Genomic DNA, 19,194 nt, shown 5'->3' on the forward strand with positions numbered 1-19,194 from the left:
AAACCACATATTTCAAAGATTAAAAGATTGTGTTATTAAGCTCAAGGCCCTCTTAGATCAAGATGAGACACGTAAGGAAGATAGATTATCCTACAATTGCTGTTCTAGAGTTCCTGCTCCTTCCTTTGAATCATGCTGTGTTTTTCAGCAGTGAGGACAGGATACCAAATTAAATGGACTTTAGACTTTCTACAACAGCAGCGAGTGCCAACATTCCAGCTCCCAAGAATGCCTGTGAACTACTGCTGAATTCACAGACAGCTTCACATGCCCACATACAGCCACCTCACCAGAAAAATTTAACTCAGTAATGTGCAAAATTATCCGAGTTATACTGAACATGGCACCTTATAAAGAGTAAAATCTACAGTGCTGGAAATTGTACAGAGGACCATTCCTGAGAACTACAACACAGTCTGCACAGCAGCACTGACAATTTAACTTGTGTCACCTACAAGTTTTTTATTTCATATAAAAAAAAATTAAAACACTTTTCAACAGAAACGAAATGTCACAGTATACTTGAGAAGGAGCTATTTTTGCACTGAGATTATTTTGACTAATTTTTCCACCTAAAAAAAAATGCATGTCAAATTTAATTATATTTTCCTCAGGGCAGGCAGGTGGTAGACCCATTTTGAAATTGCAGAAGCTCAGATTTCTAGAGAAAGGTAAATAATAAGTGATCTAACTGCTTATGACTTATCACTGCTTCTGTCTATTTATACAAAGATAGAAGATAAGATATTCCTAAAAAGAAAGTGGAAATAGGTTTTCTGGTCATATTGAACACAGAAGAAAGCCAAGTATTAGGGCAAAATGAGCATTTTACGTCCACTGCTGCTTCAAAAATACAACAGTGTGACCAAAACATCACACTACATAAGCACATAAGAAGCATGTACCAAAACAGTGCATGGATTCTGAACAGAGTATCTGTGACAATCAAAGTAACATGTAAATCATTGCAATTATCAGCACTTGTAGTAGAATATCCAGGTGGTTGTACAAATGAACTTTCAGACAGTTTTCTTCGCATGGCACAAGACCACACTAATGACCAAACTTTCTTCCCGTAAGTGCTACTCAACTAGCAGAGAAAGGAAATCTTAATCAACTGCAATAAATCATTGGTGCAGGTTTTATCGCAGGATCTGCGGCGCTCACGCTCTTTTTGAGCCAGTCACCTTGGCTATCTTCTTTTGAGCGATACTATCTGCTTGAGCAATTTCTAGTACAGTAAGAGCCTCTCAGCTGAATCTCTAAGGTTACTTCAGCATAAGTGAAGACAGAAAGTGAATGTTAAGAAACAAAACACACAGAATATTCTAAAGAATATAATTTCCAAATTTTGGACTGTGGCATTGTAATAGTCAAACCTGGCAGTTATAAATGTACACAGATTATTTGGATAAAACATGAATCTCTTAATGGAGGAGAAACACACTTGTCTTTTCAAAAGAAATGAATGCATTTTTAGCATCTTTTCCAAACAAGTTTCAAGTAAAACATGAGGAGTCACAGGCAACCTGATGCTCTTGGGACAAGCAACGTGATTTAGTTAACCAGTGCAACTAGTTAATTCCTTAAGTTTTGTCTTTTCTAGCGATGTTATCTTGAGCTTATTTGGGATTCTGGCTTTTTTTTTTTTTTACCCGGGCACTAGTCTCAGATATATAATACATATTATATATATGTAATGTACATATAATTCTGAGATTGTTTACTTTTCTTGCAAAAAATCAACACAGCAGATACCATTTATGTACTACCAGCATTTTATTTCACATCTCCTAAAATATCTCTCCTAGTGATTTTACATACAAGCCAAACAAAAAGGTAAAAATTTCACTGTCCAACAGTGTGTTCAAGATTGTCTTGAAAAAGGAAATTTAAATAGAATTGATTCACTTCTTTCCATTTACTCAGGTCTTCTGAATGAGATACTGTGGCTAATGACTGACAGCTAAACACTTCGAAGGCAACCATCTCCCCAAATCTTGCCTGTCAGAGTTTACTCTGAACAGAGGACTAAGTAACAAGAGGTAACTACAATCAATAAGCCTACTGAAAAATGTCATGGGCAAGTTTTTGAGATACTGGAACACTTAGCAGCTCCCCAAGAAAAAAAAAAAAAAAAAAAAAAGACAAAAGTGGATGCTGTGAATACTCCATAGAAGAATCTTATCAGAGCAAAATCTAACTGATTTTGCATTCATTTAAAGCTAGTTTTTTGAATAAATACCACAGAAAGACAGACATACTAAGTCTATTTCTTATATGGACACTGTCTGGAAAATGATGTAGAGTTATCTGTTCATTTCTACCATTCAAACACATCACTGCTGGAGCTTTCCTAACAGTATTGTTATACAGTCACAAAAATAAAGACTGTTCTCAGCAACACGGGTTGGTAACTCATTGGATGGTATCTGCAGTCTTCTGCTTTGCAGTCTCACATTTGATATTACCACTGGTATTGAAGGATCAGTGAAATTCCTTCGTGACTAGCACCGAGACCTACTGCTTTAAATCTGACATTACATACTGTGCATAAGGCAGCATGGTAATTGCTGTGCCAATTTGATGACTCAAAACTGTGCCCGGAACAGCACAACCTCTGTATGTTTTTCAAGGTCTTAAAATGTCTCTGAGCCAGCACTGTGAATGCAATACTGCTTTAAAAAGAAAAGAGATTCAAGAGATACTAATATAAATAATCTTTTTGTAATGAGATATTGTCTCAACAGAGCTTACCAGATATTATAATTTCAAGTGCTATCACTACTCTTACAGTTTTCAAGAGGACTCTCTAGATTCTTGAGACACGCTATCAAGGGCAAATCACTAGACAGTCTCAAGTTTAATGAATCTATGAGAGAAGAGACTGGCTTAGCCTGACCTACTTTTCAGTTCTGTTTGCTGAAAGCCAAAAAACCTTCCTGGCCTTCCACTCAAATTGAGAGCATTTCTTTTAAAATTAATCTCAGAGCCTTCTCCCTGATGTTTTACATAAGATTGACAAGTAATAACATAATTGTATTACCAGCATCTTCGTTGTTTTCCTCCCTTCCTTCTTTTCCCCTCACACACACTCAGCTGACTCATGTTCCCAGCAGGGTAAGACTCCTCAGAATGACATACTGTCTTTCTGACTGCACAACATTCACATTTTATTAGGGCCTGAGTTGGGCTGTCGAGTGCTTTCACAGTAACAGCCACAACTTTGGTGCTCTTAAAAAATTTTTTTGCATTTCATTTTACTTGGAAGTTTGCTTCAAATGTCAAAATTCTCTTACCTAATGTTTCCTTTTGTAGTTCACGGCACCTACTTTGTAGCTCATTCCCTTGCTGAAGTGAAGTTTGAAGCTGTTGAGTTTTCAGCTCAACTGTGTCAGCCACCAACGTCAGATGTTTTACCTTTTCTTGGAGGCATTCATTCTCTCTCTGGGATTTTGCTAATCTTTGATTCAATTTGGGTATTTCTGAGGAGGAGGAAAAAAAAAATCATATAGACTGTTGTCAAATTTACCTTCTTCACTAAAATTATTACACCCGATTTACAACCTCGGGACTTCAGCATTCTGTAAGCCCAGTTTAGTTATGGGTCAGTGTAAGCCACATACATTAGCAACACTTCTGCTGAGAATGTAGAGAGCCAAAAGAAGCACTTTGTGCAATACCTTTTTACACAGATAACTTGTACTTAGCCAAACACATATTATTGACAAATAATACAAATTTTTTTCTAAGCAATAATATGTATTTCCTCTAAGATCCGAAAACTAAATTAAAATACATGTATATATTCCAAATGAAACAACAATAGGTGACAAAAATATCTGAATCCAAGCCTTTTATCTTAAGAAGATACACAAACCATTGTTGACACACAAAAACAATTGCAGACTCATTTTGAAATTAATCTGAGAAGATATCAAGGGGGTTAGCCTCTGCTAAAGCTCAGTTTGAAACTTTTGGTTCAGAAGATATTTGGGCATGTGTATTACATTTTATTTTCTCACTCCTTAGATGACTACTGCTGTTAAAGTAATCACAAAGTGCATCTTCATTATATAAAAGACAGGCTTTGTCACTCTCTCTCTCATCAGCTCTTCAATGCGGAAGAGCAGCAGTCCCAAGGAAGTTTCCCAGGTAGTTTTTACTGCAAGGTAAATAAGTAAATCATGGGTGAGGTATAGTGGGTCTCCTACATTTTCATAATTTTTTCTGAGTTCCGTTATCCTTGATGAGTGCATTTGAACATTTTCAAAAGTAGTTGCAATTCTTTTCTACACCTTTTCCAACTACAGCCCTATATGTTCAGTTGTCCAAAGAAGTTATGTCACTTTTATTTACATTAATAATGACAACGTTCAAGTTAGATGAGCCTAATTCTATTGTCAAGTCAGCTATTACATATGTTTCATATGCTGCCCACATGCAAATTTTAAATTCTTTGTGGTACACATATTTTCATTATCTACAATCTTTCCCAACTACTCCACACTTAAATCAATTTACTGTTAGACTTAATAATGTAAATACCAAAAGATTTTAAGTTCTTATACTTCTTTCTACTTGCCATTAATTAACCAAGCCTAAATAATGTATATATACGATGGCTTTTAAGCTGTTTTCAAACTAACCAAGCAAACTTGTCTAGGCATAAAGAGTAGCACTTTGTGTAACATTTTTCTTCTCAAAATCTGAATGGAAAACAAGTTCTGAAAATCTTGTTGCAAAAACAGTAAGGTAAAATAAACAAAAAAATAACTATATATTAACATGTTACCCATATGTTAATAATGAACAACTCATAAAACAGAACATAAAAGCTTTTGAATGGCACTCTCATGCCAAAAAAAAAAAAAAAAAATTATGTGTGACTAAATGGTTTTGATTTAGAAAGCTAGATTTAAGGATGTATGTAATATTCACAGTGTGGCACTATTCTCAGTGGGATCTATTGAACGCAGTCAGGGATATACTGCATGTATAATTGTATGTATAATTATTAAAAGAATGTGAAAGGCTGCACTTCTGCTTCCATACAGATATTCTATATATTTGCAGTATTACCACAAATAAAACAAGGGATACTCCAGAAAAAAAGCCTTAAAATATTACGAATCTCTGAACCTCAAGATGTCTGCAGAAATTCATGCTCATATTCCCTTTATTAGCTAGAAGTAGGCAGAGAATGAGCACAGGAAGAGAGGAATCTTCAGGGACATACAATACTCAGTCTAATTAGGAGATGAAGTCATGATTCAAAATGCTTGATATTGACACTGACATTTAAATTAATTGTTCTTACAAAAACTGAATACTAAAGAGTGATTTTTCCGGTCACGCTCATCTTCAACAGGCAAGAGCCCTCCCTTCTGGGCTCTCTGCTGCTCGGGCTCAGAGCTCTCTGTTCAGACCCAGGCGCTGTCTCAGGGGGACGCGTGCCTACTCGCTCCTGTAGCACAGCTGTCCCACTTATTTCTTCCCAGTCTGAACAAAGCAATCATTGAAAATGTTCAAAAATTACTTCTAATTTCACAGGAAGCATAGGCTACTGGGGAGCTGTTATTTAAAATGAAGCTACATATTTTCTGAGATAATCTGCACATGCAGGTTTCACTTAAGCTGTCAATTTGCACTGGAGTTCACACGGTTTCACAAGCAGAGTGATTTGGGAGATGCACATCACCTACCATGCCCTTAGATTCCTCCTCACAAGGACAGAAGGCATGATATCAGCTCACCTACTTCTTTGCTACCTTATAACCCTGATAAAACTAACCTCCAGAGCAAACAGCAGCTCATCAACTCATACACACAGAGCACGCTGGAAAACTATAACAAAAGGAATACATATATGAAAATTACATCCAAAGGCCATTAAAGCTGCAACAGCTGCCTGTTTGGATGTTCTGGATGTTACAGTGTGTAATTACTTTTTTCAGCAAAACTAATCTCTTAACTGAGGCAGAGCAAAAATGGTATTCAAGGATAAATCTGAGTTTTCAAGTCTGACCGCCAGCCTGAGGGCTGGGCATGACCTTCACGAACAAGCCATCGGTTGTGACTTGATCCCAGCTTCTCTTCTCCTGAAGGCTGCCCTTGTTTGAGCCGGAAGCAGGCTGTGGGCCAAGTGAATTATTCTCAGCCCATGGGCTGCTCCACGCCCCTTTCAATCTCAAAGACCCCTCAGATAAAGACAGCTGCATTTGGGTATTACTTGTTCTTATTCAGAAACAGAAGGATGGAGTAATTGCTCCATGTTGGGTGCAGGTTTGCTCACATGCAGCGGCTCATGTATTCAAGGCAACCCGACGGGTATACCAGCAGGTTGGCCAAGGGAAGAGGTGCCGCCTGCCCACGCGATGGGGAGGTGGCACTGCAGGACCCTCAAGCAGCTCCACAAAAGGATATTATACCATCGCCATATAGTATCGCGCATGTCTGCGAGCATGTGCGAAAAACTGGCTATAGGAGACACAAGGCAAATTAAAATATCTCTAGGTCTTTATGTTGCAATCATATCCGTATACTCACAGTAAGTATATTATTTATGTTTCAAATCACAGTAAGTATTTATATTACTTCCATTTCAGTCTGACTTGGCTAACTGAACAATTGGTCCAGCACACTAATCCAATAGGAACTGGACCAAGTTCAACTCGGTTCACACGATGCCACAGCAGTAGGTAGGGTCTTCTAATACTTTGGATCTGGACAAGTTAACGTCAGAATTAGAAATTATCTAATTAATTTTACCTTCTAATTCACCGTGCTACACTCAACTACCAAAAAATACTTTACCTTGCCCAAAATCATTGCAAGATGATTTACCTGTCAAAGCTTCTTTGCTAACAGTTTTTATTTGTAGAAAAATTTCTTCTTTCATGGCGGCCCAGTTCTCCAGGTTACTGGCAATGACTTCTTTAATACTGTCTAGCTCACTTCTAATAAAAGGGAACAGTGAGACAGCCTTGTTCAGAGTTGAGCAATGGTGTTCCAATGTATTTCTGCAAGACAGAAAAGTAATACCAGAAGTACATTTTTTAAATGATAACATACTATTAGTAAACTTGGGAACTAAAGTAAACTTGACAACTACTTTTCCGTTATATGATAATTTATACTATATTAGGTTACAATAATTTAGTGTATGAAATAGGCTGCATATTGAATATCGTTATAGTAAGTTTCTCCCTTCTAAATGTTGATTTAGAACTTATGCATATAAATGAAGAAAACTGTACAGACAATTGTACAATCACTTTTTATTGATAAATCAGAGTAATCATGTTTAAATGACTGTATGTCCAAGCTTATGTTGACTCTTTACAAACAATATACGTAAGAAATACTGTATTTCCAATGCATTACAAGCAAGTGGTACACACTTGCTTTTAAGTGTTAATTAATGCTTTTACATTTGTGAAGAACTTATCCTGTTGCTAATAACATCAGCAACCAGCAGTGATATTTTCCGGTTACATTTGCTAACACTACAGCATCTCGCTATATTCTGGAAAATCGAGACACACTGGGATGGTTATAAACACTCTTCTCACTCACAGTATTCTCCCTGCCTGTGCCTGCATCTCCACTGAATCCTCTTCACTCATTGTACACGTTCGCAGGAGGCACAATGTTGGCATTTCTTTTTGGGTTCTTACCTGAGCACTTGTGATTGCTTATAGGCAGCTTCCTTTTCCTCTTGGAAATACCGCAAATCTTCTTTCACTTTTTTTAATTCATCTTGCTTGGTTTTAAGTTCCACTGTTAGGGTTTTTATTCTATAGATGTAAATAAAATAATCAGAAAGTATTATTTGCACTACTACCCAACCTCTAACTGTTGTTTCAGCTTTAAATCAAAAACATGCTGAAAGTCTTTTCAAAGATGATAATCACACATTTCAGACTGAGATGTCAGATCTCCAAATGGAGAGAGTTTATTTTCTGGCCACTGCATGAGCCACTTGAGCAACTCTTTCAAAATAATAATCATAATACATTTGTAAAACAATGTGGAAATGTATATGTCCAATATCAGCTCATAGGCAATGCTATATAAATATCTTAAGAATCCAGTGTTCATTCACAGATACAACACAGAACTCATTCATCCTTCAAAAAACCATGTGCCATTATGAAAATCTCAGTTTAAAGTTCAACTTGGGTACACAGCTTAGGGGCTACAATACCCAAAAGGTAGGTACCTTGTCCCAGCAGGGTAATGCAAGGTACCACAATGAGCTGCATAGGTTCTACGCACAACTGCAAGGATGTGCAGGGAAGGGTAATAGAAAGCTCATCTAAGCAGAAGGGGAAATTCTCTTAAGTCAACGAACAGCAAATACTAAATATTTGGTTACTGTTACCATAATTTTTTTTCTATTCAGATTGTTTACCTATTTCTTAATTTCAGATGTTTGCAAAAGATGAACCCCAATTAGTCAGTCTTGTTTCCCTTTGCCCTCGGTTTCACACTCATGATCATGGAACCGTACTTCTGCACTGCTGAATTAATGGTGCTCAGCAAATGATAATAAAAAAAAAAATACACAAGTAAAATATATTCCTGTCTGTTATTTTTACACCAGCTGGAATGTAGGTCTCCGTTGCTTGACAATGGCATTTTAAAGAGCTAAAGAGAAACTTTTCACAAAAAAATGTTTCCACCAGATGTTACTTCTATGCACTCAGGCAATGACATTAGCATCAAAACAATCAAAAATGTCAAGTTAGTAAGATTATTTTCCTACATTTTTCTTAAGGAAGACTTAAGGAGAGGGCAGGAAGTTCTGGACTAGAGCTAGGTTTCCATGTTCCCAGCCTGACCCACAACATGCCAGAGAAAACACACATTTATTTTCTGTACTTCCCCCGCTTCCTTTCAGAAAAAAACCCACCTGACATATTTTGGGCGCAGAACCCCGTTGACCACAAGACGGGGTGGGAAGGATGTGATTTGGTGGCTCTACCTGACAAATCCTCGCTCGGTGCTGGGCTCCTGCCAGAGCCTCAGCTCTTCTCGGGTTCCCCTCCCTCTCCTAACGCCCCTCGGGACGCCTGCAAGCAATCACCTTACAGAAGGGGATCGAAGAAGACACTGTCACAACACCCTCTGTAAGTATTTGCCTTGAATAGATTGAAAAGTTTTTTCGGGCTTCCTCCTCCTTGGTCTTCCAGGGTGCTTCATCACAACAGCACACACTAGATTTTTAAATTACAGTGCGGGTGACAGCGTTCAGCATTTTACTTCAGATCTGACACCAAAAAAGATCCTAAATCTGGGATTGGGAAAGAAAAGCTTACTGTTATCAGGACTCACAAATACATTGTGTACCCTCCCTCCTATTAAAAATGCAAATTAACGTTTGTTACATCTGTGCTTCAATTATGCTTATTTAAATGAGATTATGACACTGCAGAAGTAGAATATCTGTGCTGGGGGAAAAGTGATCAGAAACAGATGATACGTTCTCATGGTTATGTAAAAGAATATTCAACTCAAGATGTATAATAAGGATAAAGTGGGAAAAAACCCCATTCTTTCACCACTGCGGACTAACAGCTTGTTTTACAGCCAGCAGACAGCGCTGCCTAAGCAGCCCCTGCCTCGACCACAGAGCAGCATCCCACAGCCGGGGACCGCCGCTCGCAGGGGCTTCGCGCTGCCTCCACAGTGCTTCCCACCCAGAAAAAGGGGTAACGAAACCAGACGCCCCATCAGATGAGGCCGATCCGCCTGGGGCTTCCCCCATTTACGGGATTTCCCACTCTGGCAGTCGGCAGGCAGGCTGCCCGCTCCGCAGCCCATTCCCACCCCAGGTGTAGCGGAGGCTGAGGTCGGGCAGGATTCCTGCAGGCACCTGGAAGCACGCGGAGATGCCGCCTGCTCAGGGCGGCCGTTCAGTGCATTTGCTAACATCTGAACAATCTCCTCATTTTAATTGCTTCAAGTTTTGTACATGTATTTTGGAAAAAAAACAAACAAACAAAAAAAAACCCAAAAAAACCAAAACAAACCAGCCCCATGATAAGACACAGGAGAACTGACCAGTATTTCTTTTTACCACCATCGCCTGCTCACAGGAGAGGAGGAGGAGGGTGGCCCCAGGAAGCACAGGGAGCTCTCCATCACTGTACAGCTGTGCCCAGTTGCACGCACTGGTCTCCCGCCTGCTTAGGATACGACCCACCTTCGTGCTGGACTCTAAGCCGCAGCAAGCACAGCCGCCCAGTTCAAAGGAACAGACAGCTGACCTGCAAGTTCTTTGCCTCTAAAATTCACCTTTTGAACTTTTTCATTATAGCAGCGGTTCTGAACCTGTTTATTTTTCAAGCACAGCTATCATAGTGTAAATAAATACATTTTAAACACTGTTCTTTCAACAACTCGGGACTTATTCCAACAATTGTAATGAAAAGAATGGAACCATACGGGAATAACAGACAGTTGAATCCCATTCCCTTCCTGTGTTACATGTGCAGAAAGAATACCACATAGCAGCACATCACTACCAGTTTACAGTACAACTTTTTTCTTTTCTGTTAGCTGTAGGTAACCATTCTAATATAGTCTTCTATCCCCAGAAGTACAACTACAATGATACGCAACTGTTAAAAACCAGTCCCTTTGTAAGCTTTCAACACTTACTACTGCAAGCAGAGTATATGATCTATTTGTCTACTGGCGACTCATTGTCACAAGTAAGTAAATAATATTTGAAATGAACAAATATTTTACAAAACCAAAAGAATGGCAGAAACATTATATGAGCCTTTGCTTCAACTTTAAAAAGCAAAAGAAAATGAGAATTATTTACAGTAAAAAAAATTATAAAAAATAAGTCATAATATTCATGTACATTAATTCTGTTATCAGATCATCTATAACACATTTGCACCAAAAAGCAGCTTTAAAAAAATATTAGTCCTGATAAAGAAACTTGGGCCTGTAGAGCTCTGCCAAAACCAAAACTGAACATCTGGTACTTAAAAAGCAACTTGTTAGGGCTCAACTGTGATCACTAAAAATAAATAAATAAATAAATAAATAAAACTTTAAAAAAATTGAAGAAATTTCTGGTATTACCTTGCTAGGAAAATTTACCCATACCTACCTGTAAATTTCTTGGAGGCGGAGGGCAGGAGGGGAGAAAATAAAATCTGTTTGATTGCATTTGGGGGCAGAATCAGATTGGTGTCACTGACTAATGAGGAAATGTCCATCCCCGTACCAGTTACATTCAAATCTATTTTTGCAGATGATATATTCTGTTAACTACACCTTGAGGAAAAAACCCAGTGATTTATCATGGAACAATAACAAATAAAAACTTTGGGATCCATGGAAAACTGGATGCTCATTTTCTACTCTTACTCATTCCAGAATGGGCAGTATTTGAAGATCTTTTGGTTTAAAAAAGAAACTTGCAAATAACTTGCAAATTTTCTTCCTCTTTCCGTTCCAGAGGTCTGATGTAATGAGGTTAGCACAGAACTGCAGCCTCAGAGTGCGAAGGGACATTGTCAGTATGTTCTGGTCACTCACACACAAAGAAGAGGTGGAGTAGGCAAGACAGCTGCACTCTGTCTACTATCATCACCATAAGAGGGAAGAAAAATAAACATGTTATTTTAGTGATATTTAGCACAAAAGAAAAAGTTCAATGGATCACTAAATGCTGGCATTACAAGAGAATCGTGAGAACATACTGATCTCGCCCTCTGTCCTGTAGTTCACACGAACTGTGAAAATTATCATCCTATCTTTGCAGTCAGCATACTTTCTTAGTGAATACAGGAGGAAGCCTGCCCAGAGCAGGAGCTCAATTATAACATGTTAACTACTAGTGCTGACAACGAAAAGAATAGCATGAGAAAATAAAGGAGTAGTTGCAAGGGATTCTTGCCAACAAATATACTCATTGTCTTAAAAGTAACGACAAGAGCAATTGCCACGTTTGTTCGAATTTAAGACATTGCGTTTCGCAGAAGTTAAGATCAGAAGAAATAACCTTTGCAGACTACACGATACGCAGCCCCCTTACAAGTCCCAGTAGGACCCATTTAAGCCTGAATGAGCAACTGCATCCCTAGTTGCCTGGAGTCAGCAGGGACAGTATGCACAGAGGAAGCTGGAACACACTGTCAATGAAAAAAGTTTCACTACAGTATTTTCAGCTCCATGAAACTCCAGGACCTGCTCAGAGCCAGTAGTTGCTCATTTTCATTTCAGCATGTTGCATTCCTTCCAATAGACAAGTCAGTGTGCACCCCTATGAAGAAGCTGAGTATTCATTCATAAATTTGGCATCATCCACAAACTTCTTCATAATTGTCTTTTTTTTTAATATTCTGTTCAGCACAGACTGTTCAAGTTAAGACTATTTAAGAGTTTTCATGTGCCACTGCAGAATCATTCACCTCTTGATTGCAGGTTAGCATATGGCCCAATTTGACAGCAAATTAAAATTATCTCTGACAACCAATCAAGAGGCTCTTTGTGAAGGTCTCTATCAAGTCTCATGTAGGCTGACATTCTTTTCAAATCTTGCATTAATTGTTATCTATCTTTATTATCTCAGCAGAAATATAAGATGTATTATGAAGACAGCCTGGATAATTTTTGCTCCAGCAAAGGTAAATCTCTGGAACAGGTCTGAAAAACAATGATAGAAAGATGACTGCCTTGTCACAAGCACTTCAAAATTTATCTTTGAAGAAACTCAAGATTTAATTTCCCAGAGCTACCAATCCAGCTCCCAACTTCATCTACAGTAATTAAAGTTCACATAATTTCAGTCATAGCAGTCATACTCAGTACTGTCAGAGCAGTGTAACTCAGGAATAACTTCTTAGAACTCGGTGGAGTTACACTGATTCAGTTAAAATGAGATTACAGTCATGAGTAATTTGATGAATGCATAAAAAAGAAATGGTGCCAAGGCAAATTTATAGGTGACTTTTTACTTATACTACAAATTTGCACCAGCAAATTCAAATAGAAGTTTCCCAAAGTGTATGTTTGAGTATAATTCCCAAGCAGAATTTTTCTTAGTTTCTAGACTTTGCAGGTACAGTAGAGACCATATAATTATATGCAATAAGACAATACATTGTGTTTCCCTAACATAATATAAATATATTTCATTTTATGTGTTTATATTTTTTTCAAACTGGACAAGTGTCTTGCTGATGAAGCAAACTCTGTTACATACATTATTACATCCCTGAATGCAAACGGAAACTAAATTTTTCCTCTGAATTCTACAAGTCACAATCCACGTAAACCCATCTTTTCATTACTTCTTTCTTAGGAAAGATGAAATCTCTTTTTCTGTATCTTCCCTCTGATGAGGGGCTCCCTGACCTCCAAATCCACAGAGCCCAGTGATCTAGAGCAGCAAGCGACCTTCATCCATCCCACACTCACCTCTTCCCTTTACTAGAGAATCCTTCAGAATGCAGCCATGGTCAAAAGAGCTTACCCCAGATTTTTCTGTGGGTAGCCACCTTCCTGTTTTGCAGTCTTAAAAGCAGACTCAAGTGCAAGAGGCAGTCAAAAACAGAAGCAAAAATAGGTGTCTTGGTATTCAAGGATTAGCCTGTGTTCACCTTCTGGTCCCATCCAAGTTTCATTGCTATGTGGCCATAGAGAACTCCAGAACATAACACCTTGTCCTGTATGCACATGCACACAATATATTAACCTTCTTCAGTAGATAATCACAAAGCTTTCAAATTTCACTTTGAAAGATAATAAAGCAGAACCCCTATGGATTTCAGCAAGACATTCTGCCTGAGTATGGACTGAATCAAACTGTTTAAGGCCTTCCAGTTATGCCCAGAATCATTTTACAACTACAGAGCAAGCTTACAAATCTCACATTAAGTTATAAAGTGGAGGTAAATGGAGGCACAGAAAATTATTTTATTAAAAACTTCTTGATGGGTCATTCTTGCATTCTTGCTTTTTTGCTTTCAACCAGTGGTCACAAAATGGATAGCAGTCACTATACCCAAGCAATTGAAAGTTTTAACTTGAGCTTATAGTGTGAACAAATAAATGATCACCCATTAGAGGAAAGGGAAAAAACCTAAACAAATGTGAATCACACCATTTTCTTATATCTACCATGCAATATGGGATATTAAACACAAATTCAATTATCTGACAATTTATGAATACCATAACCATACAATAAAACAATACCTAAGCATTACTTCAATCTCTCTCATGTAATTATGCTGTCCACAGTGAGTTAAGTGATACAATGACCTGTTGATCTCCTTCCCTAGTAAGCAGGTAAATATGGCCTTTACCATTGTACGTGATGCTGTGCAAGGACTCAGTGCTGGAACCACGCAAGGGTGTAACAGAGGAACTAGTCCCTGTAATTGCAGATGGTTGTGAGCACTGAAACTGGAAAACCTCAAGAACTGTAGCATATAAACTGTTCAAACAATAAGCAGAGAAGGAACTGAAAATACATGCCTAACGCAAAAACCTTCACTGAGGGAGATGAACTGCTTTTACTTTCCTGAGGAAAGTTAGCCATTCATGGAGGCACGCATAGACTTATGCGGAATCTTTGCCGGAGCTTTCTTGTCAGTAAACACCTCTCAAGGCCATTTTTGCAGTATGTGGTACCGTTCTCAGATGCCAAAAAAACTGCGATACCTTTTTTAATGGACTTCAACTTTTAATTTTACCTATTAAATATGAAAATATTTTTAATGAAACATACAAGAAAAGTATGCATGGAAGCAAAAATGCAGATTTCATGTTGCCTTTTGCATTTTCCACTGACTGCTGTTTTAGCCTCTTCTGGATAAGGAATTTTGTTTTGCCAGAAGAAAGTTCATTTTGTCAGGAATTTGGGCAAAGATTAAGCATTACTTCAGGGTTTTGCACCTCATGAATCACTCTTCTGAACTATCTCTGTGAACAAATTTGTCTTGCTTACTAATAATCAATCTTGGCACTTAATCATGTTAATAGAAAAAAACCTCGTCAAAACTAGAGCAACCCCAATTTTAACACATCGAGAGTGAGACTAAGCTATTGCTTGTCAGTAGAAAAAAGCACGTATCCTATTGGGAAGACACTGGCTTCAACATACTTTACATAAGAATCTAATAGCGAGAGATTATTTCCCCAAGGCACTGTGCTGATTGGCTTTCTGAGACTGTAACAAGATTTGTCAGTGATTTTTTTTAAGTGTAAAAGTGAAGTTCACTGCTGTACAGAGGGTGAACACAGGACCTGGGTCCCACAAACCCTGTTAGGCCTTTTGCTGGCTCTCTGCACAAGCCTGAGCCATACCCAAGTCACCATGATGCCACTATTGGGGCAAAATACACAGATCAGTTTGCAACTATTAAAAAGAACACATGAAACCACTTTGGCATAATACAAAATTCTGCTTTTTCCTGGTTAATAAGTACCCCCTAAAATTATCAAGTAGCTAATTAGAGAAGTACATACTGTTATGTTATTTACAAAACAGATTGAATAAAAAAGTTGAAGGCGCTATTTCTTAGTAAACTTCATATCCTCTCTTCAGAACACACACACACGGCACTTCCAAGTACAAACCAGCTCTTGTGCACTTCTAAACACTGCAACTTGAACTACCTAAAAGTAGAATTAAATGCATAAGAAGCCAGAAAAATTCCAGCACTTATGTGCTCTATATTCTGCCTACAATAAAAAAACCACTACACTACTTCCTTTTGCTGGGAAATGATGAGTGCAAAACCCAGGGACTCACTGAATCCCATGCCCAGCTGATACCTCTTGGCAGCTTGTTTTATTTACTTTTCTCTTTCAAGCAGCCGCTGAAGGAGCACACAACTGAGACTTGCACAGAATAGCTGTAGCATGAAGAACACTAACTTACTACTTTATGAACTGATTTCTTCTTGTGTATTAGATGATACACCAATATCATTCTGAAAATACATTACAGTGCTGCAGTGGTTATAATGTTTTGTTTGTTAGTCATGCTTTCTGAAACAGTCAAAAGATGTGCAATCTCCCAGGTTCCCCACATATGATGGTATATAATAAGAATAACCGACTGTATGCCCTAAACCACATTCAGAAAAGGAGAGATTAGCTCTTTACCTCTTCTTTTCATCCAGATTTGGCTCTCAGTGATTTTTTACACCAACTCAACTCCATTTTACCACTAAATATTCAACAGAAACAGACATTAAGAAAAAAAAAAACCCAACAATTAAAGTGACCTTTTTGCCTTGTGTTCTTTCCCTTCAAAACCTATTTTTAAAATGGTGACACAGTTCTTAAAGCATGTACCACTCCCCATTCCCAGTATTTTCAGTCTCCCAGGATAAGAAACCAGACATCATTTCCACCAAACTGTTGTGTAGGTTGCTAGCTAAGGGTAGAGCAGCATGCTGTTATCCCTGCCCAGTCACTTCAGTGTTTTATTACAAGTTTAGACTTTACCAAGCCAGGTAGCTGCTGTTGCATTCCTAAGCAATCATGTCGCAAAAAGGAAGATTTATTTTAGGCAAATGCAACAACAAATCATTTTTCATGGTATTAAGGTTTTGCCATTGTGGTAGGAACTAACAAACTCAAGAAAACACACACAAAAAAGCACAAATACAGAAAAATAGTTTCCACAAGTTTAAATGTTAGGTTTGCATTATCTTTAATATTTTATTATTTATGGATAAAATTTTCAACATCTATATGCATGGCTCAGGAGCATAAGTCTCATGGTAGCAACCAACAAGTAACCCCTCCTGCTAGATTTGTAAAAAAGTTTTCAGAAATCTATTTAGAAGAGATCTTTGACATAGGACTTGCTAAGTGATATCTATACACCTCTTCACATCTCTAAACATCATAATTTTTTTGCTCTTTGTCAGGCTCATGATATCCAGCACTACTATACCTTTAAAAAGCATCTTTAGTATTTAAATCTATTTCACATTTCTTATATTGGGTGCTGTGAGAATTATCAAAAGTCACACCACAAATACAGTGTGCCCCTCATGCAGTGTCACAAATGTCAAAAGACACTGCCAGAGAAAACCCGTTAATAAAGTCAGCTCTAGGGGCTCCAGGAATCTGGGGGGGCGTCCCACACAGAGACATGGCTAAATCCAGCCATACCTATATCTCCAATGAATTAGAGAAGTAAGGCCCCAATGAAAGTGCCTGTTACTAATATGTTTAAATAGGTAACAGACCAAAAATAGTTAGTCAAAAGACACATCAGCGTTTCAGCTTAACTAAGCATGAATCATTGCTCTTGCAGATGGTAGCCAGCAGCACAGAGCAAAATGCAGTACCAGCTGCACAGCCCACCTCAAGGCAGTATGTGTATTGACTGGCATTGCTATTTCAAGCTAGCCCCAGCCCTTCAGGAATAGCTCTCATGCAAGTAGTCTGGAATTAAAGTGATTTTAACACTGAATAAGAGTAAGACTTGAATAGCTAAATCGAATCAGCATAGTTAACTGCATGCCAGTTAGTTCCCCTTCTTCTGACAAAATCCCAAAGGGCAGGTAACTAATTTCTGCAAAAGCTCCAGTACCCAGGTGGCTTTCAAGGTTAAACACTGGTACAAATGATAGCAATACTTCAACCTAAAAGGAATATAAAAACAAAACAGTTTGCAACTAACAAGAAAGATTAAATCTCTTGGTCTACCAGAGAAAGAAAGAAAAAAAAGGCCTATTTGGCTTCTGATAAACATTTGCAGTTTGGGAGGAATGATTTGTCAGCCTTGCAAGAACCAGAAGATAGTATGTTGAATAGTTAGTTTATGCCAACAGCACAAGGTAACGAGAGGCCCAGGATAGTAAAGAGGAGATAAGGAATATTTAGACAAGTTACTTAACAAGGCACAATAGCTGATTTATGGTCTGAATGAAAGCCTACTGAAAGTCCTTCACTCGATTTCAGCAGGTTTTAAATCAAGTCGAGCCTTAGGGGAAAAAAAAATGCAGAGATAAAATTTTTATTAACCCTTCCAGCTTACGACAAAAAGTCAGCTAAATGAAAATTTTAAAGTTTACTTCTGGCAAATGATCCTCAACAAGAAGAATGTGCTGTCACTGCATTTGCTAACAAACTGAATACTACCACCATAACTGCCACCCAGAGCCATTAAAGGAACAAGGAGCAAATGCACGCTTCAAAAATACAGCATTAAACCAAAGAAAACATTGAATATTAGGGGGGTGGAGGATGTTCAGTTCAAATGAAAAAAATATTGCAAGAAACGGTGTGAGCAGAGTGATCTACAAGATAAATGCATTTTATTCAACTTTGTGTGAACTTGTGTTTTAAAATGAATCTTTTAAGTAATATTACCAAACACAAGCCTAACTAAATCCATTAATAGTAATGTTAAATTCTTAATAGTATTTGAGTGATTCACAAAAAAAAAAAAAGTTAATGCATTTGAGCGCTTCACCTATAGACAAGCTGTAGTTGTTTCTTCTGTAGTGTTTCCAAAGCATTCCAGACCAATCTCTTGAAAGCACCTTAACACTCAAAATGCCCCACATTATCAGTTCTAGATCACTTGCTACTAGGTGCAAGTCAGTCATGCAAGAAACACCCTTATTGGGGGGTCTTCAGAATCAAAATGACTGAGCTGATAATTAAAATTATAATCTCATTCTTACAAAAGGCTTCTGCCAGTTTGATTCAGATGAGCAAGAAATTACCAAGAAGTTTATGATGCCCTTGTTTGTACCATATTATTCTATCAGTAGTCAACTTTAGCAACTGCATTTTTATAAAGTATCCTTTATTAGCCAACTATAAATATCAATGTTTATAGTTAACAAATCAGTGGAATATAACAATAGATTCCAAAACATGAGGATAGAAAATTAGGATACAGAAAACCAGCACATAGCATCCACGTTAAATCTGACTATGAAGATTAGAAGACAAGAGGAAAAAAAGGAAGGCCAGTTCTTCAGAGTTTCAAGTCTGGAAAAGGCCAAAACATTCGTATTTCTTTCACAGAACAGCGCAGAAAAGATGCAATTTGATATTATGAAATTAGTCATATTGTCATGGTGTCATAAAACAGCATAAAGCAACAGAAGGTTAATTAGGAACCAGAAATGTCAGTCCAGAAATCCTACAGCAAAAATAAGACTAAAAAACCCCATCCATAAT

At 37.8% G+C, this 19,194-nt stretch overlaps 1 protein-coding gene across 2 annotated transcripts in view; it reads right to left on the reverse strand.

Annotated features, from left to right (window-relative positions):
• LEKR1 (leucine, glutamate and lysine rich 1) overlaps window positions 1-19,194 on the reverse strand; it is a 64,345-nt gene that overhangs the window by 32,705 nt on the left and 12,446 nt on the right. For both annotated transcript variants that reach the window (XM_052803879.1, XM_052803880.1), the window contains 3 exons: window positions 7,680-7,799; window positions 6,847-7,022; window positions 3,300-3,485 (listed from right to left, as the gene is read on the reverse strand). In XM_052803879.1, coding sequence (XP_052659839.1) covers window positions 3,300-3,485; window positions 6,847-7,022; window positions 7,680-7,799 — 482 coding nt within the window. The remainder of the gene's footprint in view (window positions 1-3,299; window positions 3,486-6,846; window positions 7,023-7,679; window positions 7,800-19,194) is intronic.

This window comes from Harpia harpyja, chromosome 12, assembly GCF_026419915.1.
Source record: "Harpia harpyja isolate bHarHar1 chromosome 12, bHarHar1 primary haplotype, whole genome shotgun sequence".
NCBI lineage: Eukaryota > Metazoa > Chordata > Aves > Accipitriformes > Accipitridae > Harpia > Harpia harpyja.